This window comes from Scomber japonicus, chromosome 17 (assembly GCF_027409825.1).
Source record: "Scomber japonicus isolate fScoJap1 chromosome 17, fScoJap1.pri, whole genome shotgun sequence".
In the NCBI taxonomy this organism is placed as follows: Eukaryota; Metazoa; Chordata; class Actinopteri; order Scombriformes; family Scombridae; genus Scomber; species Scomber japonicus.
The window spans coordinates 17019411-17046415 of NC_070594.1; the positions used below are offsets into that span (position 1 = coordinate 17019411).

Below are 27005 nucleotides of genomic sequence, written 5' to 3' on the forward strand. Positions count from 1 at the left end.
GTGCAAGGCATGTCAATTCATACTGCAAGAAGTGTAAACTTAAAGAAAAAAGCCACATTCCTTTGAAACACATTGTCTCATTGAGAACCAGTGTTCACTGTCCACGTCAGACTGTTTTTAGCAGAGAGGATTTATCTGATGCAGATTTCAAGGCCTCTGGAAAATCAACAGGAGATAACCACAGATACATCTATTGCTTTCTTAGTTTTGATGGATGCATTTATTTGTGTGTTCATAGGTTTTTATGTGGGTATATAATTAAAGAAGCTGTTCAGTATGTTGCTACCTCAACATGGGCTTTCATCTTTTTCCTGCTCAGAGAAGTTTGTTAAACTCATGCTTCTGATACAATCATTCGTTCCAGTCAGATTCAGCTCAATCACTAGCACAGCTGTTGACCATGCTGGCACGGAAATGATGAAAGGAAATGGGGCTCTGTCATAGAATTAAAAAAACTTGAAACTTGTGAGCTAGCACAATATATGTTTTCTTTTGTGTGTGTGTGTGTGATAAATGCGCACGAGAAACTATGAAGCATGATGATTAATTTGCGTCTAGGACACTCTCTCAAGGTTCCCAATTAATTATTGGAGTCCAATCTACTTAATGAAAGCAGATGGGTAATTCATTGTTTATATGCACAGGAGTCAGTTTGCATGTCCTAACTCAGTTTCCACATTTGAGATTTTCAATGATAGCAATCTCCCGCTGGTCAGCATAGTCTGGGCTCAGACCGTTTAGGTAGAGGCTGCCATTCCTGGAAAGGGCCCCCGAGACAGGACTGAGGGAGAGAGTCAAGTTGGGGTAAACCTCTCTGTCCTCGCACAGGTTGACCGACAGTGTTCTCTTGCCAGGGGTCATTTCTTGGTTGATGGACATGTTAATGCCCAGCTCGGATGACAGCTTGCGCTTGATAGATGCTGCACGCTGGAACTTGTCATAGATGTCAACGCTGAGCCGCCGCCGGGTCTCTTTGAACTCTGCTGACACATTTGCTGTCCACTCAGCTGCGTGCGCCCGAAACTCCCCAACCTGCAGAGAGAGACCGAAGATTGATGCCTGCAGGTGAGCAAACACAATCATCCCCATGTTGACACATTTGCATGTGTAGTTAGAATAATTTAGCTTCAGTAAATTTCAACAAATAATTATAAATCAACATCCTCCTAGAAATGAAAAACGTACACATTTTAGAAAATTGCTCAGTAAATGTTAATCACCAGGAGGCTTTTTAGTAACACTTATGTTACACTTCTTCCCAATTCCTTTTCTATATTTAGCACATGACAACATCTGGACCACAAATATGCTTATATACTGGTGGGATTTACGTGAGAAAGACCATATGTGGTCAAAACATGGTGTTGTCCATGTATAGTGCAAGATTTTAATGTGTGTGGGGTTTTCTTGTTGTCATATCATACATGCACAATAGCTATGTAAATTCCTTTTAAATATATTAATTGGTCTCAGACAATATAGGTTAATAGAAAAGACCACATAAATGTGACCAGCTGACCAATAACTAATTGAGTTCATTCTTGTGAACATAAATGCCATGATCATTAATGTGGTCAGACTATTGTTTAACAGCCCTTGCCTCCAGCTTTCTTTCATGTCTTGGCTGCGCTCCAATTAGTGAAGCTCATGAAAGGGCCTCATAATCCTCATCTATCATTTGCAATAAACATTAATTCATCATAGAATCCAAATGCAGTTGTGGATATTGACAAAACAACTAAAATAGAACACAAACACACTGGTTTTAGCATTTGAATCAGAGTTCATCAAGAAGAATTACCTAAGGAAGTGTTCAGTATGCAGATTCACAAGTAGGTACAAGCTAATGATTAGATGTTAAACTGGTTCATTAACAAAATGTCTAGCAGTCTGTTCTCAAGTTATTAATATAGCTCATGATTTCGTTTTTCAAAAAACTAGGTGTTAGCTATTCCCTTCTGGATTTAACAATTTTTACTTACAGTATTTAATTTGTGAAATCAACATGTGCTGTCAAATGAAGTTTGACTCTCACATGGGTATAAATATTGGAATATATAAGTAGTTTTTTGTTGTGACTGTGATGTGCACAGTGGGAGGACAGCTATTGCTGAAGAGGTAATACAGATGTGACAGGGTGCAGACATGTTTACACCTTACCCAACCATCACTTCTCCATTTTTTTCTAAAAAGCACAATTGTGTGGACAGTGTCTGATTAAAAGGCCTAGTTTCTGGAGACTATATACTGAATCTGGTTGGTACCAAGTTTTTGTTTATTGCCCATGCAAGAGGAGCAAAAACAGCATTGATATCATCTTCATAATGCATCACTGTAGTCCTCTCTGGGCTGCTTATTTATTTATTATACTATGAGGTGTGCTTATTGACTCCAGAGCGCTTAAGTCAAAATTTATAGCTTGTGCACTCACGTCTCACACACACTAGAGCACACACACACACACACACACACACACACACTTGAGTACGTGCTTCCTCCTACTCCCTCCTGTGTTTCCTTATGTGTGTATGTCTGAGTGTGCTGATGTGTGGTTCTTTACTTCCATTTCTCATGTAAATATCGCACCCGCCAGAAGAGTAGGGTATCTTATTACTCAGCAGCAGTCACAGGAAACACCAAAAATTTAATCCAAATCTTGTGTAGGGTAGTATTTACACCACAGGGCACAACCAAGATGGAGATTCAAAACCTCAGATTTATGGCTCGAGGCGTGAACTAAAACATTGTGAGGTATTACTCTTTTACTGGGAGGGGAGATTAATGTGATGACATTTGTGAATTAACTGTAAATATCTATCTGCCTACAGCATTATATCCATTGCTGGTTCGAGATGTGAAGAGCTCAGCACAAATAGCTGTAACAGTAGTTCATGCAGGTAGTTGTTATTGATGTTTTACAAAAAAGGAACATCTTACCCCTGCAGCTTAAGTATCTTTATCTTCCATAAATGCAAAATGTTGACAGGCTGTAGTGCTACTTTAAAGACCTCACTATGCTCTAAAACAATGAATTGTGGAATCATCAGACCGATTCTGAAACCACCTTTCCACTGTCAGAATTGGCTTTGATCTTCTCTCTTAAAGTCTCTTTTTTCACTCTCTCACACAATCACAATCATTACCACTCCAGTAGGGTGTGCTCCATTACTCCCAATGTTACAACTAATCACGTCAAGACAGGAAGAAGATACTGCATTATCGGAGAGAGTTCTGAGAGGCTCATCAAGCATATCACAGGTACAATTTGTGGTCAAAATCTATTTTATCTTTAGAATTGCTTCTTCAGCTGTGACACATTTTGAGACTTGTGGGACTGACAGAGATTGCCTCTTGAGAAGCTGTTCAATAATGTAGCAATCACTCACCACTTGCCATTTTGTGGGCAAAGCACAGCTAACTTGTGCTTAATGTATAAAAGTAAGTCACTGAATGTTAGGTTAGTTGGGGACAACAATTTTCAGGTGAAAAACTTTGGTCTTGGGGAAAAATCTCAATCTATTCTTTTAATGCATAGCTGGATCTGAACCAACCGGCAGCAACTGAACATAAAGTTACACTAAGCCAATTGCTGACTTCTAAAATCCTCTCTATCTTTGAACCAACAACTGTGAACCTCCAAGGTACATTTTCTGTTTTTCAACCATTACCTCCTGCATCTGCTCTAACTCTAATGTGTCATTCTCACTGCCAACATCCTCTTACCTCCTCTTTAGTTTTCTTGGAGATGACCCGGAACCAGTCTCCGATCATACTGAGAACTGCAGCAAAGTAAGCCAAGCCCACCAGGATCCAGAACCACACCACCGGCTTGTAGTAGTTAAGATACTCTGGACTCTCTAAACCAACTGCAGAGCAAAACCAACATCAAGTGGGTTACACAACTCTGTTACATCATCCTGGGTTATATGTCTTACTTACCCAACTGTATCATTCTGCAAGGAAGAACAAAACAAGTAGCATTGATTTTATTTTAGTTTAAGAGGGCCTAATTCAGTCTGTGATACTTTAAACAGGTCCTAAACTTTCAGACATGTACAACTTTGGAGCTCTGGTCTTCAACTGAGAGAGTGGTCATGTCTTTCTGTCATAGTCATTTAATAGATAGGATGAATATTAAGAGATTGTTGTCTTTTCCTGTAAATTCATGAGTAAAGTATAATATTTATAGAGCAATCTTCGATCAGACTATGTTTAAAATGTTTTGTGGATAAAATCTCTGGTCAGTAAAACACTAAACATGTGTAAGTAGCTTTTATATTGTCCTTATAATCTGTGTCTTCCATTCAGGAACTACATACAGTGTGTGGTTTGCAGCAATTATTTGTTTTTCTTTGGTACATGAAAATCAACTGCAGGATGTTGCTATTAATATATGTGATTTTTGTGTGTCATGTTAATACTATAACAGGGAAATTTAAAAAAAAGAAAGTCATTTATGCAGTAGATAAATACTATTATAAATGTTAGATTTTGTGTAGATAGATGTATCTCTATAATAGAAGGCTTTAGATGGCTTTAGCAGAAAAGACTTGATGACTCATCTGTTTTACTGCTACAGTATGTTTGGACGTTTACCTTTATCACATACATGTCAGTTATGGACTTGGTGGGCAGTGTTCAGCAAAAGTTACATACACTAGTTTCACCACAAATCAACATGACATAAAGTGTTAGATATAAGGGACTCAGGTAAACATTATCTTCAGAACTTTTAAATAGCTTCTGAACACCTATCATGGTCTATACAGTACCATAACATATCAACCAGGATGAAGCAGTACATTCATTCTGCTCACCGTGCAGTTACATAACCACCCATTACAGCACCAGTTTAACTAACAGCAGTCGAGGCTGATTAGTTTACTTTAACCACTGGGGTTGGCACAGGTGGCGTAATCTAATCTATAATCATTAGGCTTGCTCAGGGAAATTTAATCTAGCGGCTAAGTGTTTGTGATTTTTCCCATCTGCCTCTCTCTTGTTGTGTGTCACGCAGGTCAAATCAAGCTAATCCCACCTGCTTACACAAACACACATTCACCTAATATGCACACATGGTTACACTCTTTTTCTCTCACACACATGCATATACAGTACACACTCATATATACAGTATACACAGTAATGTCTTATGTGTGTTGTTGTGCTATTAAGATTTATGAGTAAATAATAACCATCTGCGTTTGTTGGCAGTTATGGGTATGTCGACTTTTTATTTAACAGATGGGAAAGCTAAACTTCACATGCATTAGAAAAGAATATGTATCAAAATGTGAAGCGCAAAGTGCAATAGCTGGCCAACGACAGGCTTATTGCTACGATGCCCATCTGTTGAGTTAGACTGGCTGCACAATAAGTTGAATAAAGATGCACTGATTCTGGCTGTCGCCTATAAAAACCAAAGACAGCCCATAAATACAAATGAAAATCAAATGACCTTTTTCACCAGCAACAAAGTCTCCGAAGCCAATCGTGGATAGGGTGATGACGACAAAGTAGATGGACTCCAGCGTGCTCCAGCCCTCGATGTGCTTGAAGATGACTGCTGGCAAGGCTACAAAGATAAGACACCCGAACAGGATGAAGAGCAGCGTGGAGATGACACGGATCTTCGTTTGGCTGACTTTCCCCTTCTGTAGGGGGAAAATAAATGTTGACAGGAAGAAAAGATGTGAATTTCGGCAACAGAAAATACATTTTTCAGTTAGCTGGAGTGAGATTGAAACACTCAGGAGGAATTTGCCTGAATTTGAGTTGGGTTAATGGTTTTGTGTTATTGTGCAGTGCAATTAGTGACACTGAAAGCTCTGTCATCCGCTCTTTTGTGTTTTCTGGCCAACATGATAATTTTTTCCAGGAATAAGTGCTTTCTTGTAGCACAAGACCTTTCTTATGTAAAATCATCACTGTGAATGAAATGAACACTTGCAAGCATGCTGCCATTTCCCCCGCTCCCTGATTCCCCACAGGCTTTTATTTATTTATATTGCTTACTCGACATTTTGATGACTCACTTCCTTCGACCTCCTTCCATGAAAACGTTTGCTGTTTTTGTCACATCTGAAACATCAGGCTGCAGCACTCATGTGGCATAACTTCTTACTGGCATGCCCACTCAAACTGGGGGTGAGGTGTCACATCAATTGATATGCCTCACATGGCCTCACATGACTTAATTTTTCACATGCATTCATAGTAGCAGATATCATAATTGATTCATTACAGTTACAGTCTGTGCTCCCAACTGCAACTAGGAGGATTGTAATTTCAAGTGAGTCCTGGGGCCCCTCTTTTGCATCACTGTTACAGTACATTAGTGTATATTCTGTATGCTGCTGTTTTCAGTGCTGCATTTCCACTTGCAGCAACTGCTTTAAGCTGGTACATAGTTTATCATGCCCTCTTCCCTTCCAGTTATGTAAGCCCAGTGCTAAGTGCCTCTAAGTGGAATCATAAAGTGCAGGCAGATCTTGGATCACTGCTTCTGTGATGATGTCTAACATCTTTACGTCACTAAGTGATGCAGTGGACTACAGTACAGAAGTGTACAGTAGTGTACAGTTTAAATCAGTGAGTCTTACAGGACCTTCAAGTATTCTAAAGGGGCTGGTGAATCTGAGGTGGTCTCTCAGGCTAACATCTTCACTGCACAGCAGACACCTCAGCGGTTGTTACAGTACATATATTTCTATAGTTTGAATCAGATGCTGACCTCTCTCCTCTTCCCCTATAGGAGAGAGATCACACAGCCAGGAATGAAACAAAACCATGGTTTACTTGTTGCTGCCACCTAACAGTGTTTATTTTTTCTCGGAATCTGTTTACTGAAAAATTGCTGTTGTTAGTGAATTCAGAATTATTGTACTTAAATCAGATAATGTCTGATTTCAAATATTATCTGCATCTTACTGGAATGTAACAGGATGGTTTTCATCCTTATACATTCATGGCTGTGCAAATTGAAAACACAGTTACATGCAGCCACAAAGAACATCAAACAATTAGAAAAAAAAATAGCTTTTGTAACAATTAAAAGATCTCTATCATTATTAAAAGACATCATTGCTACTGCCTTGGTAAAACATCTCAGCTCTGATTGAGCCTCTTGTCACAAACCTGCTATAGATATTTTAAACAATAAGCAAATACCCCCCCCCCCCCAAAAAAAAAAAACAGTTCCTTGGAACGTGACCAGGAAGCATTTCTTTTTCCCATTTAAACATAATTGGAGAAAACAAATTTAATATACAGTAAAGTGCTGACATTACCTCCTATTGTCCTTTATGACCACTGATGGAAGCCTGTCTCATCTCTGAAGCCCACTGACTCTGAGTCTGATCAAAGGCTGCCCTGCATTCCTAAATTGCTGGTTGCTTTGCTCTGTCACAATGCAGTCTTTCCAACCCTGTCTCTGGATATGTGGGTCACCTGGGACTACCTCATCAGGGATGTAGAGGCAGCTGAAACATACTGCTTCCTTTGAATTACAGATACAGTCAAACAAAATTACTGAAGAAGCATCAGGACTGTGATACTTGACAGTACAAATGACACCACCCGCAAGCAGTCTGAACTGTTAAAATATGATTTAACTCACAACTCTGTCCTCACACTGGAGCTCTGAGTAAGCTGACTCCTTAGGCAAGGCAAGTGACAAGTGCTGGCAGATGTCAAAAGCAACTCATCTCCTAATTTTAACCAGTTCACAGTCATATAAAGATAAAGGCTATGTGACTGCTACTGTACCATGAGTGCTTTTTTGTTCATCTTAAAGCCAAATCATTTTGAATTCTTATATCTTTGAATACCATGCTGATTTACTGAAACTCAGGTGCTAATGTTATTGGCTTTGCAGCAGATTTCACTAATCCATTAACGATTTTCGACAGATCTGTGTTCAATTGACTCTTAAATTACCTGCTCCTCACATCAGGACTATGTAACATAGCAGCTATTCATTTTGCCTTTATCTAGGATCTTAAATGTAATAGTATTTGCAAGTTTTCAGTGTTTAAACAACTCTTTTAGTTTTTTAAAATATATCTTTATGAATTTTACTCACTTGTATTTTATATTTCCACTAAGAGCATCGAGTGAATGCCTTTTTCATGGCTGGCTTTTCATTGTTTTGTGAGGCACATTGTGTTGAATCTTTCTGAACTATCTGAATGCTAACTTATTATTATCCCTCCAGCCATCCATTTTTTGCACAATCCATTTAATAAATTATACAGTTCACAATAAGCAGAGGTGGTAAAGGGCCAAAACCCAACAGATAATAATTTTTACACTGTGAAAATAGAATCTACCAGTTCAGTGCATTTAACCTGGTGTGGGTGTGTAAACTCCTTTACAGTCATTGTTCCTGACAGATATCGACCTGTTTGACTGCTGTGGTTTTTCACGGCAGTCATTTGAGTTTCCAGGAGAAACCTAATGACTGACCATCAACCAGTTTTATATTCTCTATGTCTAACATAAGTAATGGTGCCTTATAACTGTTTTTGAACAACTGCAACAGTTGTCCTTGCGAGCATGTGTATTTCTGGCCAGAGGGCTTAACAAGTCCATGTGTGACTTGCACTGTGGTAAATATTCCTACCATCATTATTTCAGAGTGATGTATCGATCTGTGTTTGCTGCTAGCTTATTTCACTACCATAAACAAACAAAGAAACGTACTAACCAATAGAGCTCAGCAAAAGTTCAGTCAGGAAGACTTTTTTGATGTATGCCTAGGCCTGAAGTTTTATTTCTCATCCCATCATGTCATTCTCATCTCTCACGCAAGTCTATTTCCTAGCTGTCATCGCCTGGGGGCATTGATTGAGTATCAGCTTTTCATTAAATGGTCACATCTATCCAATAGCACAGCAACACAACTTCACTGTTAGCCTATCATCTGGTTGCTGCCTTTTTAAATATGCCTCTCATGCAGCTGTTATGCGGATCCCTCCACCTCCCCTTCTCTACCCAGTCTTCACAGGATCATTCGTCTCATCACTTCATCGGCTACCAGTCTCATCAGATGTCATTAACCACCTCTAACTTCAGTATCTGAACTCCATGGGGAGCCTCCATCTATCTTGCGACTGTTCAGGGATGAGGTCCCTGTGGAGTCTAAGTGCCAAAGATTTATATGATGATCATTTTTTATCTCTTTTTTAATAAACATTACCTTTTCTCCATTCAGGTGTCTGTCCTGATTGAAATTAAATATATACATTAATCTAAAAACAACTGTAATTTTCTGATCTGAGCTTTCAATACTGAAACAAACTACATTTTAGACTGCTGTCCAGGAGTCTGTTGGCATGGCAACCCAAAAACTGCATTGACTCCTTTCACACAGGCTGGAGAGGACGCAAAAAACAATCTTGTACTTGTGTATGTGAATCTTCCGCTATAGTGTTTACAGCCAGACACTTAGATATTGGAGAGCTTTACAAGAACAGCTCAGCGAAATCATTTTGCAGCTGCTGGATAATTAAGTCATCCATGTGATTCAACAAAATGGCACATTGCACAAATATACAAATGATTACCATTAACCATTAACATCCTCATGTGAATAAAACAAACTCACCACAATCATCTTCTCTACTTTGGCGATGCCCTTCCCAAAAATGGTCCCCAGCTGGTCTCCAACACCAGCCAATAAGAATCCAAATAGAGGAATCCCCAGCAGAGCATATATTATGCAGAAGATCCGCCCACCCTCTGTGTGAGGAGAGATGTTCCCAAATCCTGACAGAGAGGAGACACAGATAATCAAATCAATTAGTTCAGGAGGCAGGGTTTAGATCAATATCTATCAACTATTATTTGTTGTACATACTGCATCTTAAATGTACATCATATCTGCATCAAAGCTGGAAGAAGATACAAAATGACATTACAAAAAGAAAACTTTTCATAAAGTTTAACTGTGCTATGACTATCACTGAAGACAGATGATGCTCTGAGATTTGAGAAATTGCTACTGTGAGAAAGAGAAATGAAAAGGCACTGACTCGCAAGAAGCGTTTATAATTCACACCCTCTGTCCTCGAGCAACCTCTACACAAATGAAAAATGACAAATATGAAATGAATGGTAAAAAAAGACACAGTTACACACTTTCACAGGTTCACTGCTTTTCATCTTCTCTCCAAACCAACAATCATCATGTATAACTAGAAAAGCAGAGGAGGTTTGTACAGTAGAAGTCCACACTCTGGGTAAACAAAACCCCTCTGCATCTAAAATCCCATAATCCCTGGATCCATGCATTCAACAATATACGAGTTTCACTATTTAAGGTTTCATGAACTACACCCATTTTTCTTTATTAATGCAATCATCTCTCTCAGAATAGGAGCTGCAGGGTGCCTTCTAATTACTTTCAAGCCTCACTTGGGAGTAGGGTGGCACTAACAGTAAGAAAGAATGTCAGGTTTCACTAATTTGATGATTACCGTAGTTCAGTGGGGGGCAGTATGCCTGATTGGTTTTTAATACCTCTGGGTGCAGAAGCAGCACTCACTTCTTTTTTCCCCCTGAATTAAACAAATTCATTCTTGTTTATTTTCTCAGTTCATATTCATATTCTATCATAATATCAGGCATGAAAAACAAGTTCAATTGGGATTACTCAAACAGTATTAATGTCATGAACTCGGATAGACATTGGTATTTATTAGCAAATGCTGTCACCTTGTTGTAACATTCATTCTAACAGTCAGTTTGTAAAGGGTAGGATCAGTTTGAAGAGAGCATGAGCAACAATATTGCCATTGGATTCAAATTGCATATCAATAATACTGCAAAACATGTTTTTATAAACATAAGTAAACTTGCTTATACAGACCAACACATGGGCGCTGTCACTGTTTAATTTTATTGTGGAAAATATGTAAAAATATATGAGATTAGTATTAAAAATGAGTATTCCAGCATTCAAGAGCATTTTCTAAAAAGATTCAGCTTTTAAACACATTCAGCTGTTCCTGGACACTTAAAGTTAAACATCAATCCAGTCAAAAACCAATAAGTCATTCAATTAGTTTCACATTTGACTGCAGCATTGCCTTCATGAATAGTAATTCACTTTTCCACTTTATTTTCACTTTATAATGAGTCACTGCAATCACCTCATTCATGACAGTACTGAATGGTTCAACGCTGAGTTACACAATGTTCACATGAAGTAACATGTCAGAGATTTTGCCATGATCATAATTCTGTACTTTTACCCTATGTAAGTACATTTTTGTGTGTTGGACTTTTCCTTGTAACAGTATAATAGTATTTTTAACATCATTACATAAATAATCTGAATAATTCTGCCACCAAGTTAAAGTTTTATGGTATGTTCACACCAAACAGATACATACACATTTTAGTTATAAAGGAGAAGGATCCCTTCGCTCTGCTGAAAACAGAGCAGAGTTGAAATTGACCCGAAGTTGTCACAAAGAATAATAAAAAATGTCTTTAAAACACCCAGCACTGGAGTTTTGCTTTGATCTATTTTCTATATGATTTTCAGCAGAAATATAAATGTCAGAGAGACATGAGTGGGGAGTCCCAGAAGGGGAAATAATACATATCTTCTTCTCCCATGAGAGGAGAAGAAAGAGGTGGGAGAGGCAACAAAGAGAAGAGCTGTTTCAGTACATTTCCTGGGTGAAGTATATGCAATAGATGAATACAAGGATGGAAAAGATTTGCCTCAATACTCCACATCCAATTAAAGATGAACAAAATCTGTGAATTTTTATTCTCTCACCAGCCCTGAATCAAGCCGTGAAGTCAGGAGAATACAAGCAAACTTTAATGTGTTATTGTTTTCTTTCTCTGGACTTTACTGTAATACTGTTAATAATAACTCTTAATGGGCTGGCCATTGACACGGTGGGTTTCTTTGAAATGATTTCTTTGCAATAGCGGCATGACCACAGAACATATTGTACCAATCAGGTGAAATTATTATGATTGCCAACAGACAGTATAGCAATTATGTGCTGTTTACGCTAGAAACCACTGATGGTAGTACAGTACACCTAAAATACCATCTAGGGATGATGCTGATGAACTCTCACAGATACTATACATCTTACATCCAATTCTGTGAAGACATTGTGTCTGACACAAAAACTGTGAAAATATTCCTAAATAATAAGGTATCTGTCTTAATGAAAGAAAGGTTGTTTTTGCTCTGGTAATGCCAAATTACTGTGTGAAAAAAGGAGACAGCTAAGGGGGGAAATCTGTAAGGCAAAACTAAATTACAAAAATTAACTGGAAATGTTAGCCAAGCATGGGAGGATTTAAACATACATACATACTGTATTAATGGGAAGAGCCAGTAAAAAAGCCATCACTCCTGTTATTAGCAGTGAATCTTTCTTAAATGAACTAAATGATTTCTACTGCAGATTTGACACTGTAGATGACAGAACAGAATGTGACTCTATATATAATAACCATGTGGCTGTCTTCTCAGACTGAAACCAAATAAGACCACTGGCCCAGACGGTCTGAAAGCCCATCTTCTTAAAAAAGCTAAAAGTTGTCTTTGCTACTGTTCCAGTATCTTTTTGACACAAGCACTGTGCCTATAATGTGGAAATGCTCAACAATAAGGCCTGTGCCAAAGAAGCTGTGGGGCAAATACACCTAATGATTTCCGGCCAATTGCTATAACCTCAATACTGTGTAAAACAATGGAGAGAGTTCTGGCTGCTTACTTGACCACCTCTGTGCACAGCATGCTGGACCCTCTTCAGTTTGCTTATAGGAGTGACAGAGGAACAGATTATGCTGTGCAAACTCTACTTAACACTGTCACAAAACATCTGATGCATCCTAAAGGATATGTCAGGGTCTTATTTGTGGACTTTAGCTCCGCTTTTAATTCCATGAAGACATTTCTTCTTCTTAGACGGTTAAGCAATCTTAACATTGATATAAGTTTAATTCTCTTGATCAGAGATGTTCTGTCCTGCTGCCCTCAGAGGGTATGTGTCAATGGGGGCATGTCAGATGTGCTCACTGTGATTACAGGCTGCCAACAAGGCTGTATTCTTTCGCCTGTGCTTTTCTCTCTTTTTGCTAATGATTTTGTGATCAATGACAACTATTTTAAATTGCTTAAATATGCACACAGCATGGCCTTAGTTGGGCCCACTCAAAACAAAATTAAATCCACAAAGCTTTCCTTCTCTTTGCTTCAGCAATCATTCATGGCTCATTTCCTGAGACAACAGTTGTATGTCTTCGAGTCAAACTTCAGTATACCCTCCTTTTATAAAGAGAAAGCTCGACTTTGCTGCATCACTGGAGCGAAAAACATGAACATACTATATCTCAGGAGAGCAAGAGGAAAACCTACAGTGCAGATTTTATTCTCTCTCTACACAAGGTCACCTTTAATCTGATAAAAATGCACACATATTTTCTTACTGTACCAGAGGGAAAAGTAAACTTATTTCCAAGTTGTAACATTTTGTGATACAGGAATGAGCTCTAACAGGATCTTAGAGATGTGAAATGGAGCTTGATATTTTAAGGTCTGTTTGGATGAGCCTGATAAGATCAATGTCTCTGTGTGCTGTTGCTGTGGTAATAAGAAGTGTCGGCACAAGGCTGGTGCAGTGCAGAGATTTTTAGAGAAGCGTATGGAGTAGTTTGGGTTAGGGTTAGTGCAATTTCATGACAAAATGTTTATCTTCCTACAGTGTGATAACCATTAATCTGATAGACAAGCTCACCTATTTTCTGGTAGACAATGAGCCCTAACAGGACACTAGAAATGTAAAATGGAGTCCAGCACAGCCTGCTGAATAGATGCACTGATCTGTCAAGATTTGCCAGATGAGCTGTCAGACTAGCTGTGCCTGTGTGCCTGTGTGCATGTGTGCGTGTGTACACGTGTGTGAGCTGCTCCTTTTTTCTGATTAGTAAGCTCTTACAGCTGGAAGTGACACAGAGAGAGAGAGTGATGGTGTTAAAAACATGATGGAAAAGGAAGCAGGTTATAGACTCTGGCTGTGTGAATGTGCTACAGTCTGAGACAGATGACAGCTCGCTGATTATACAGCAGGAACTAAGTGGGCAGACAAGAGCAAATGAGCATGGGCCCTTAAAACCACAGTCCTCTCATTTTGCATCAGACTGCTTAGCAATTCTTTTTCATTTAATCAGTGTTGGAGAAAAATACATCACAGTGCTGCAACATCCATGAAACACAAAAACACCACAACAAATGAAATTATTCCAAGCAGTACAGCAGCATTAAGTATATAGCACCAAAGGTCAGTACATGTACCCCGCCATCTGAGATAGTCACAATTATCTAACTCATACATCACAACATGCTATTATTATATTTGTTAGCTGCAGACAAAAGTTGCAAATGAGGCACAAACCTATTTCAACATAGACACAGACTCTGTTAAGCATCTTTGAGTTTTGTTAAAAGTGCTCTATAAAATGAATGTATTATTAGGGCCCGAGCGCTGACCAGCGCGAAGCCCTATTGTTTTTGCCATGATTATTATTATTATTATTATTTTTTTTCTCTCCCGACGACGGCCTTTTTGCCCCCCTGAACGTGCCCTGAAACTCACCAAAGTTTGCACGCAAGCCAGACCCGGCGAAAATTTCGATATTTTATGGTTTGCACAAATGGGCGTGCCAAAGTGGCTCTCTAGCGCCCCCTACAAAATCAATAAAAGCGAGCCCCTCGTGACAGATTGACATAGAGAAACGAAACTTGGTACACATGTTCAACATGTCAAGACGCACCAAAAAGTCTCTTGGACACATACCCTAACACCAACAGGAAGTCGGCCATTTTGAATCAAAATATTGATTTTAATGCAAATTGTGGCATCATATTTGAACGCACTACTCCTACAGTTTTCTTTCCATCCACTTCAAATTCACACAGAGTCATCTTGAGACATTGGAGATGACAAGTTATCAAAGGCTTTTTCCCCCGTCATTCCTGGTTGCCGTGGTGATGCGGCGAATTTCGATGCTTCGCCATGAAATTTCAAACCCTCATAACTTGACTCCACATTGTCTGAGCTTTTCCAAATTTCAGATGCCTGTTCAGGGTCCTGCTCTGAACACATGTACAGTCTCATATTTAGTGACAGTCATAGCGCCCCCTACTGGCAACAGGAAGTCACTTGCTTCATTCATTCACTAATTACTCCCATAATCTTCATCCCATCCACTTCAAATTCACACAGGATCATCTTGAGACATTGGAGATGAAAAGTTATCAAAAGCTTTTTCCCTCGTCATTCCTGGTTGCCGTGGTGACGTGGTGAATTTCGATCCTTCGCCATGAAAATTCAAACCCTCATAACTTGACTCCACATGGTCTGAGCTTTTCCAAATTTAATATGCTTGTACAGTGTCCCCGTCTGAACACATGTACAGTCTCATATTTAGTGACAGTCATAGCGCCCCCTACTGGCAACAGGAAGTCACTTGCTTCATTCTTTCACTAATTACTCCCATAATCTTAAGTATTTACACCTGAAATTGACTCAGCTGAGACATAAGACCTTGGTGATGCTACATTCTGCAACTCATGACCCATCATCAAATACTGTTGCCATGACAACGCATTCAACGCCATGAAATACGATTACAGTTTTCAGAGGCAAAGGATGCCTCCATGGTAACGAAACTCAACACACACGTCTGGAGTGGGGTCATTTCACATCCTATATACTTCAATGGGATGGCCGTGACTAAATGGCTCAATAGCGCCCCCTTGAATATTTCATAATTGAACCTCAGACTTCCCGATTGACATAGAAGAATGAAATTCGGTAGGTTTATGTATCATCTCCAGACGCACAAAAACGCCATTTGGACCCATACCCTAAATCCAACAGGAAGTCGGCCATCTTGGGAAAAATGCTCAATTTTGGTGAGTTTTGTGGTCATTTCCAGGCCTCATATTTGAACAAACTAGTCCTAGAGATTTCATCCCATCCACTTCAAATTCACACAGAGTCAGCTTGAGACATTGGAGATGACAAGTTATCAAAAGCTTTTTTATGACTTCTTCCTGTTGGGCGTGGCTGTGCAAACAATTTCGATGCTTCGCCATGAAGCAGGAAGTCCTTATAACTCCTACAGACATTGTCCCACCTACACCAAATTGCTCACGCATGTAGAGGGTCCCGCCCTGAATACATCTATGCATCAATACTGCTTCATATACACAGCGCCACCTACTGGCCACAGGAAGTCAGCCTCATATGACAAACATTATCCGATTTATATGAAATTTACAGGATGTGTTCTCCACATCACACACTGCAACATGACAGGTAATTGGTGGGTGATCTCTAGCGCCACCTAGTGGACACATGCAATGTGACTTAGCCCCATCACACAGTGTTCATTACAAGCCCCGGTGCCAAGACGTCTACGTGCCCGCTGAGTCTGCCATGTGACTGCAGCATGCACCGACATGCGCGTACAAGGCGGTGCGTGGGGGCGCGAGGGCCCGTTCATCACTGCTTGCAGTTTTAATTATTATTATTTTTCTTTTTCTTGCACGACGACGGCCTTTTTGCCCCCCTGAACGTGCCCCGAAACTCACCAAAGTTTGCACGCAAGCCAGACCCGGCGAAAATTTCGATATTTTATGGTTTGCACAAATGGGCGTGCCAAAATGGCTCTCTAGCGCCACCTGCAAAATCAATAAAAGCGAGCCCCTCGTGACAGATTGATATAGAGAAACGAAACTTGGTACACATGTTCAACATGTCAAGACGCACCAAAAAGTCTCTTGGACACATACCCTAACACCAACAGGAAGTCAGCCATTTTGAATCAAATATTGATTTTAATGCAAATTGTGGCATCATATTTGAACGCACTACTCCTAGAGTTTTCTTCCATTCCACTTCAAATTCACACAGAGTCATCTTGAGACATTGGAGATGAAAAGTTATCAAAAGGTTTTTCCCCCCGTCATTCCTGGTTGCCGTGGTGATGCGGCGAATTTCGATGCTTCGCCATGAAATTTCAAACCCTCATAACTTGACTCCACATTGTCTGAGCTTTTCCAAATTTCAGATGCCTGTTCAGGGTCCTGCTCTGAACACATGTACAGTCTCGTATTTAGTGACAGTCATAGCGCCCCCTACTGGCAACAGGAAGTCACTTGCTTCATTCTTTCACTAATTACTCCCATAATCTTCATCCCACCCACTTCAAATTCACACAGGATCATCTTGAGACATTGGAGATGAATACTTATCAAAAGCTTTTTCCCTCGTCATTCCTGGTTGCCGTGGTGACGTGGCGAATTTCGATCCTTCGCCATGAAAATTCAAACCCTCATAACTTGACTCCACATGGTCTGAGCTTTTCCAAATTTAATATGCTTGTTCAGTGTCCCCGTCTGAACACATGTACAGTCTCATATTTAGTGACAGTCATAGCGCCCCCTACTGGCAACAGGAAGTCACTTGCTTCATTCTTTCACTAATTACTCCCATAATCTTAAGTATTTCCACCTGAAATTGACTCAGCTGAGACATAAGACCTTGGTGATGCTACATTCTGCAACTCGTGACCCATCATCAAATACTGTTGCCATGACAACGCATTCAACGCCATGAAATACGATTACAGTTTTCAGAGGCAAAGGATGCCTCCACGGTAACGAAACTCAACACACACGTCTGGAGTGGGGTCATTTCACATCCTATATACTTCAATGGGATGGCCGTGACTAAATGGCTCAATAGCGCCCCCTTGAATATTTCAAAATTGAACCTCAGACTTCCCCATTGACATAGAAGAATGAAATTCGGTAGGTTTATGTATCATCTCCAGACGCACAAAAACGCCATTTGGACCCATACCCTAAGACCAACAGGAAGTCGGCCATCTTGGGAAAAATGCTCAATTTTGGTGAGTGTTTTGGTCATTTCCACGCCTCATATTTGAACGAACTACTCCTAGAGATTTCATCCCATCCACTTCAAATTCACACAGAGTCATCTTGAGACATTGGAGATGACAAGTTATCAAAAGCTTTTTTATGACTTCTTCCTGTTGGGCGTGGCTGTGCAGACAATTTCGATGCTTCGCCATGAAGCAGGAAGTCCTTATAACTCCTACAGACATTGTCCCGTCTACACCAAATTGATCACACATGTAGAGGGTCCCGCCCTGAACACATCTATGCATCAATACTGTGTCAAATACACAGCGCCACCTACTGGACACAGGCAGTCAGCCTCACATGACAAACATTATCCTATTTACATGAAATTTATAGGATGTGCTCTCCACATCACACACTGCAACATGACATATAATTGGTGGGTGATCTCTAGCGCCACCTAGTGGACACATGCAATGTGACTTAGCCCCATCACACAACATTCATTACAAGCCCGGGTGCCAAGACGTCTACGTACCCGCTGTGTCTGCATGTGACTGCAGCATGCACCGGCATGCGCGTACAAGGCGGTGCATGGGGGCGCGAGGGCCCGTTCATCACTGCTTGCAGTTTTAATTATTATTATTATCATTATAATTATTGTTATTAGACAACTCTCATGGACTAATGCAAAGACAAGAGAATCCAAGAGAGACTAATGTATATAAGTCAAAGATCTAATTCCTGATGTTGTGAATTGATAGCAATGCTGTTGCTAAACTTTTATTGAAGATAATGTGAAGTCAGAGCAAGTGCAAGTAGCTACAAGGTTGGGGAGGAAAAGAGTGTGATCCACAAACTTTTGCAACTTTGATAACCAGGACCCTAAATGCAATCCTGGTGCAATGAAGCACAATCTGGAAAAAGTGCTGATGGACATTTTGGTTTAGCAAGTGTAATTTTACTGTGCCAGTGCAATTTCATGCCAAAATGGTCTACAGAATTGCATCGTGTCTCCTCTGGCTTTGTGCATGCAGAAAAATGGTAAGTGGATTGTGCTTATAAAGCCCTCTTGAACATTTGAACCATTTTGCCATTTCAAGTGTCTGGAAAATAGTGAGGATTGAACTGATAAAGAATGAGAATCAGCTCTTCTTACCAATGGTGGTGATGACAGTTCCAGCAAAGAAAAATGAAGAACTGAAGTCCCAGAGGCTCATCTGATTGGATGAATTTCCTGATGGGTTCACACCTCCTCGGACTGCTAAAACCACTTGCTAGAGCAGAAAATAAAAACAAAACCAAAAGTTAGTACATAATGCATTCTCTCAATTGGAGTCTGAGGGACATAGGAAAATTAGCAGTGTGCATCAACTTTCTAGGGGAACAGATGACAGCTGAGGTAAACATCCATCCAAAACCAATTAAGAGCTGCAAACTACTTTAAAGTCCTGTACTCAACAGAAGAGCAAAACCTGTTATGATTTTAATTATATAGGCTAATTGATGTGTTGGACAAGATGGCATGACAGACGGTTAACAAAAGATATTTATTTAAGACACAATAAACCAAATTAAAGTTGGGGAGCAGAGGGGAGAGGATTAACAGAAATGTTTGAGCTCTCACACAGCCTCCCCTTGAATGAGAAAAGAGTCACAAATAAGCTACAGCACCGGAGTTACAGTACTGCAATCAGCCTTCATCTGCAAGGGAGAAAGAAGTCAACCACAACCACACATGAACCCACAGTGTCATCACAACTCAAAGCAGAGCACTGATCTATGAAGCTATGTTTTTGGTTGTATAAAAAAAATCAGAGTTGTGGATTTTTCCTGATTACAAAATACATCTTTTTGACAGGCCCAGAAGAAGAGTGCGTTTAAGATGTGAGAACCAGCTGGGTTTGTACGGCACTGATCACTCTTGCTCCGGTGATCAGTTGACTGTATAGTAAGTGTGACTGTGTTTATGTGCGTGTGTGTGTGTGTGTGTGTGTGTGTGTGTGTGTGTGCGTGCGTGCGTGTGCATGTGTGTGGTGGGAGGGTACAAGGTTTGACAAGAGTCTTATAGTCTTAGCCAGGTTTAACAAGCCAACTGCACAGGAAACAAAACAGCAACATGTCTTTGCACTCAGGGCTGTACTCATATGACAGGAGAGGAGAGGGGAGTGAAGCAGCTGCAGGGAAAACAAATCTCTGTGCACCTCCTCACACACACGACATGATAGACAGAAGGAGCTGTGAAGCTCAGAGCCACACACTGAAAGATAGTACATCTATGCTATACAGATATGATGGGGTGTGTACTTTAACATCTCATACATGCTTCATCACTGCCTAATGCACTGGTCTCCTGACTAAACTGACTGTTCAATAAACCATTTGATCTCTCTGCATGTTACAGCGGTGCACATGGGGCTCTTACAAAAAGTGCTAATGAACAATTACTGACTGTTCATATTCTGACATTTCACAGTATTCCCTTATAATATTCTTTATACCAAATTTATGAACCAAAAATGTATTTTTTACTCATATTAAATGCTATTATTAAACATTAATCATTAATAAATGGGCAATTAATGCTTAAATACAAGTTCACAGAGCAGAGAGGGTATATTCCTTTTATAAAGAGAAAACATTCACAATCCCTCTATATTATTATGTCATCTAAAAACATGAGAACTTCACCACTATCATGATTTTAATAATGGGAAGACCATCATTTTTTAAATTTTAGAATAAATACAGATGAGCTTTAATCCAAAACATCCTCTATGTAAAAAAGAATAAAGTGCACATACATTTTTGTGTATTCTGGGTGACTTTACGTGTTTAGTGTTTTTAATTGTTCTCAAATGTAAAAATGGGTCAAAGTTGACCTGAACAGCTAAAAGGGTTCAAGAGTTTAAGGGGTGTCTACTTGTTCATACCTCTATCTGAAATCCCTCTTTAAAAAAACAAAAAGACAAAGAATTTGAGTGGTAAAGTTAAATCTGCCCTTGTTATCACTGTATAAGTGCTGTGCTGGAGTGGAAAGCTTGACAGGCATAGCAACCGTAACTATGGAGTGTAGGGTTTAGACAACGGTTATTTCCTCCGAATGCTGGATTGCCCAGCTTTTTAAAATCTGACTACCACAGAGCAGTTCGCTGCAGTAAAACAAAAGATTTCTTGGCCCAAGTGGCTTCTCAAGATACAGAATAATTACTGAGACAAATGATAGAGAAAAGCTTTGAGACCTCAGGGGGACAGCCAGTACAGCTACACAGAGCGGATGATAATAAATTGCACAGGAATACTTTACTGGACTGAAGTATCCCCCCCACCTATATATGGCAATTCTTTTCTAATTGAGAGAGTGCTGCATTCTTGTGGTGCACCTTTACTGTAATACATATAGGGACTTGTATAAGTGGAGTTCTCTTTTTGTGTATATCCACTATTGAATATCAATAAACCTCCAGGAAAAAGGTGTAATGCTACAGCAATGATGTACTACCCACGGTCCTCCTGAACTAGCACTGTGAGCTTTTCCTGAGTCTGCACTATGCAAGCGAAACTGAGAAAGCTTTCATTAACCCATCATCACTAATGTGTTCAATAAGGCAGTGAAGATCAAGTGTGTGAACAGCCATTAATTATGACACAGTTTTGACATGATAGGTCAGAAGGTGGAGCGAAGGTTGTTCTGATGTGTTGAACGTTCTTGTAATATAGAAATTATGTGTTGCTTATCCACTCAAGCTGACATATAAATCAATGTTCACGTTGGATGATTTTGCACCTTACAATTTGTCAGTATTCAGTTCCTCTACAGGAATGGACGTGTTGCCAATTCAGACTTTCATGTAGAAGACTGGAGTTTGCCTCTAGTCACCAATATTAACCATAACAATGATCTTTTCCTAATCATAAGGAAGTATTTTAGTAAGCTGCTGTTTTGCTCTTTTGGTTCAGTCCCACAGCTCTCAACAACCCTGTTTCTACTGTAGCAACAACTGGCAGGTCGTTTTTGAAAATAGCCCACTAAATACTACCTGCCCAGCATCAAACAGCACACAGACAAAGTTAGCGACTAGCTGGTGAACACAGAGTAGCATTTAGCAGAAGACATCACTTTTCAACAGGGAGTTCATCTTTTTTAAGACTTGGTTGGGACCAAAACAGAACTTAAAGGAGAGATATTGGAGTTAAACTCACACATGACAAGGTACATAACTCATGGATATGAAAATATTAAAGTGATGCTAAAAGTCTGCTATATTAACTGTGACAGGCAATCTTTAAAAACATTTTGTTAACAGTTGCAATGAACACCGTTTTTTGTGTGGCAAAAAACTGCTAGTATATCCGTTAGCTTGAAACAGTCTACCCACAATTAATCAGCCAGAAAGACAAATCTGATTTTACACATGCAAAGAATACAAATGTACAAGCATAATGTACAAAGACAAACCAATGAATAGTTGAGTGCCAAGTGCAAATTACAACAAAGGAGAGGGTTCAAAGATAAAATCCGGAAACTCATACATCCACTGTGCCTGTGAAAACATTATTGAGCAAACCACACATTCAGCCCCTTTGTTTCACAGCCAAAGCGGCTATATTAATTCACTGTTTTGGCACTCTGTTGCATGCAAACTAACCACAGCCATGGGAAATGATAAGACAGGGTAATGTGGAAACCACACTGACAGTATATAAGCCGAGCCAAATGGCCCAGAGAGATTGAATTGTCTGAGCTTTTTGACATCGCCCACTTTTTTAATTACTCCCTTTGAGAGCACATCTCTCCCCAATCCTCTGCTGACTGGCTTTTGATCAGTGGGAGTCTAAAATATATATGTGTGTGTGTGTGTGTGTGTGTGTGTGTGTGTGTGTGTGTGTGTGTGTGTGTGTGTGTGTGTGTGTATGTATACATAATTGAGTAAAAGTGAGTTGGGGGATACACCTGTGTATCAATAAATCATTGTTGCCTAAGGGGCTCTGGACTCATGGAGCTACTTGTGTAATAGATGATTGGCAGAACTGTGGTCTGTTACCTGGTAAAAACCCAAAGACAGTGAGCCAGATTTTACTGGTACTTAGATACACAGAAATTGGCTCACAACAGGCAAATTGTCCAATTTTTCAGGGCAGCTGAAATCATAAATTTATGAGCTGCTAATTAAATCAGCACCTTTTACAGCTTTTCTCTGATATCCATTACTAACACACACAAAACTAAACTGTTAGCTTTTAATGTCTGTATACAAAGCATAACAAGCACTGAATGATTCAGTGGAAAGGTCAGTGGTGGACAAATTGGAGTCCTACTGCCTGAAAACAAACATTCAATTGGCTAACAAGACATTTTATACAACAGTGGTGTAATTATACCTCACTTCTCTATGGCTTTAGTATGAAAGAAGGCTGACAAGAAGTTACAATATTAGAATAGGGGTCATACAATACAAGAGACATGGTTGAATGGCAAAGCAACATCCTTAAGGCCCACGGCATGATAGAAAATATAGTTTGTACCACATTTTGTTGACCATGTTGGAATCCAAAATACACCTCTATTGCACCTCTATTGATGGCTAATACTAAACAGTAACTGTACATTTCTTCATTAATAATTATACACCAAATAAAGTCCAGAATTTCAAACATAAATAATAAATCGACTCAACTGTTCATTTTAATAATTCTAATGTCACCAATTTAATTAATCTATACCAAGTCAAATGTTTGTTCCACTAATGAAAGCTGCAGTAATAATCTCAGTTACTGCTTCACCATGCCAATTAAGTGCTCCAAAAGGTAAAGAGAAATGGTGATAAGCATAATGAAAATAAGGAGAAGGATAGGCAGCATTAACATATGTTGAACAACACCACATATTTGAAAAAATTATTAATTTTCCTTTTCTTTTGGTCAAGTGAAGGCAGCGTTGTTATCTCTGTGCACACTTTTGTTCAGAGACTCAAGTTCATTAACTACACCCTTAAAATGTTACATATATCAGTATTTAATCTCAGGACAGAAGGTGTCATAACCATATTTGAACAATGACTCCGCATTTGAAATAACCATCATCTGTTATCAGATCCTCTTACATAAAATGATCTCATTTACATGGGTTGGCAGAGCTCATTAGACTCGATTCAATAATAAATCCATGTCAGCTTGGGTTGGTTTTATATAATCAAAGGGTTTGTGTAAATTTCAATGAATACCAAGAGTGTGAAGAAAATGTCCTGGTAAAAGAGTTTTCAACAGGGCATCGGCCAGAAACATATATTAAATCACAATTCATGAGCATTGCAAAGGGTCAAAATGTTTTTTAGCTTGCATTTTCATTCTCAAATCATATATTGCTGTATACAAAAGTCATGCATACTATATATTACGTTTAGTCCCACCAACAATGAAATACTGCACTTTTATCCACTCTTGCTTTTTTAAGCCACTGTAACTCATAATAACACCACAAGGGTTGGAAGAGGATTTATAAATGATACCTCTATGTTAAACCTACAGCATGGTACTTATGATTAAAACATGGTTGGAAATATCGAATTAAAGCTGCAATATTTGTTTTTTGTTCATAAAGCTGAATATGCTTAAGCTACACTAAAAAGCAGCTATAATGTTGATCATGTTAGTTTAGCAGGTTAGTTAAAACCAAAAATAAAGTACAGCTAAAGTTGAAGGGAAAGTCACTTGTTTTACAGATATTTGGTCAAATTACTGTAAAAGTGATTTTGTTGATGATGATCCAAGTCAAAAATTTAATTGGATTCATCTTCTGGGGACCATGAATGTCTGCACAGAAATTCAGGAAAGTTGCCAGGAAAGTTTTTTTCATTATAACTTTGAGGCACATATTAAAACAACACAGCTTGCTTTTTTGTCATCATGACACTTTATCTACTATTAATCAGAAACTAAACCAATGGTGGAATGGTGGAAAATCTCACTTCCAGTCTTATTCACTGATGAAAGTTCCCTGCTATGCTATATTTCTAAACAGCAATTTAATTATGAGTTTTTAGCCCTAAAAGAAAGAGTTTCCATAGTTCCAAGTAGCCAAAGCTACTGGCAGCACTAACTGTAGTCTTAAACTCAGGGTTTTTCCCATTATTATAAGAAAACATTTTGTTATGATTAGATCTTTCTTATCTTGTGTTGACCATTTCTCCCTTATAATGAGATGCTTTGTGGTGATAATGAGATAGCTTGTAATAAAGGCCTGCACTGCACTGCTGGTCATACAGTCAGGAAGCAGGAAGTTTTATATCATTGTTACTCAAAAAATGGGACACCAGCGATTTTTGTTTTACAAGTAAATTAAAATGTGGAAGTAGAGAAAGATATAAAGAAACTTCTAAATTGCAAACAAACTTCATTAATCAAACTGATTGGATATTGTTGCAGACTATGCATATGGATATTTTTATATATTTTCTTCTTTTATATCTTCTAGTGTTACCTGCTCTATAAAAAGAAAGCAGTAAGTATTTTGGTGCTATATATATATATGACAAAATCAGGGAAATGGTGAAGGGGTCAAAATTAGCAGCAGACAAATTGGTTTCCCCTGTGATTGAAAGACCTTTGAGTTCTGGTTCAATATTCTGGCCTGATTCCCCAAGAGGAAATGCTATTCATCAACCCTGTCAAGTTTGGTTGGTGGTTGTGAGATCTACTAATCCACATGAGAAGAGTCATAGGCCCCATTTACACCTATGTAATCTGTATCTGATACATTATCTGGATATTGGCACTGACCAATGGGTCTTTGCATTTACACCTGCTGTTCTGGTTTCTTTTGCTGTGATCGTATATCAGTATACAACCCAGCGGCACAGAGCTAGGCAGACATGTTAACAGACATATCGCATCTCAGGTCAAGAAATACATTAAGGTTAAAAAATGTTATTAACATTTCTTCAACATCTGATCCCATATTTATTTATTAGTTTTTTTCATACAACTCAACAGTACATACCTTGGCTACAGTAATCCTTTGACATAAGGTAAGATAAATATGATTGACTTTTGAGCAGCACCTTTTTAATGTCTGTAACAATATATCAAAATCTAATGTATAACTAACAATCTGCATCTCCCATCAACTTTACGGTCTTAATTGCAAGTTTCAGCTCATTGTTTAGCTGTCAGACTGCAACTTTACTGATTTGGTTCACTCTCACCTTTCTAATGGTGTTGTTTTTGGCCGCAGCTCTAAAAACCTACAGTAAGCTACCTGCTCAGCATCTGACGACAAACAGAGCAAGCAAGTTCAGGTTCAGGTGAAGTTTTCAACCAACAGTAGCACTTAAAAGTGATGTAAAATGTGAAAGAGAATGTGTGGAGAGAGGCCATGGGGTGCTCTCAAGTAGGGGTGAGGCTTTTGTGTATATGTGCCCAGGGCCTTAACCTCTCACAATCCATCCATGGTTTACAGTAAGATCTAAAAACCCAACATGGGAATCTCTTAAAATAGCCTCCGTAAAATAGCTGCAGTAAAGACTGAATGTGTATAAACAAACAGTTTTTCAGTTGCTTAGACTGAAAGAAATACCCTAGGGCTAAAGCTTTCTCTGTGATAGTCAGTGTGTCCACAGTGAGAAACAATACTCAAGGTTCACTGTTAGACAATATAAAGCTGTCCAAATACCACTATCCACATATTCAACTCAATGTGTATTGTGCTCTCTTTTCTTCTCTGTGTGGAATATTTAAATCACATTCACAGAAAATCTGCTCACAGACACACAATGTGGAGCATTTGAATAAAATTTGTGAGTCATCAGGTTCTGTGTTAGAGAAATAATTTGAATATAATAATTAGTATGGTGTTGGTGCTCTCACCCACCTTGACCAGATCCTCCAGCTCAGAAGAGTTAACGCAGTCGTGTGTGTTCAGAAATTTCAGTTTTTCTTCAAGGATGGCCAGTTTCTGGAGACTCTCATGAGGCTGCTCCAGTGCCTTGAACACAGTCGCCCCAATGATGAGGTACAGCACCACCAAGAAGAAGATGGCTGACACTTTTTTCCACCTCATGACAGTAGTCCGGGT

At 39.2% G+C, this 27005-nt stretch overlaps 1 protein-coding gene across 1 annotated transcript; it reads right to left on the minus strand.

Annotated features, from left to right (window-relative positions):
* Positions 1-666: 666 nt before the first annotated feature.
* Positions 667-27005, minus strand: kcnk2b (potassium channel, subfamily K, member 2b). Its single transcript, XM_053336683.1, has 6 exons — positions 26802-27005; positions 19092-19209; positions 9608-9768; positions 5459-5654; positions 3724-3866; positions 667-1032 (listed from the first exon to the last, which is right to left on the minus strand). Exons 1-6 carry the CDS (start codon positions 26988-26990, stop codon positions 667-669), a joined length of 1173 nt encoding a protein of 390 aa, XP_053192658.1. The 5' UTR covers positions 26991-27005.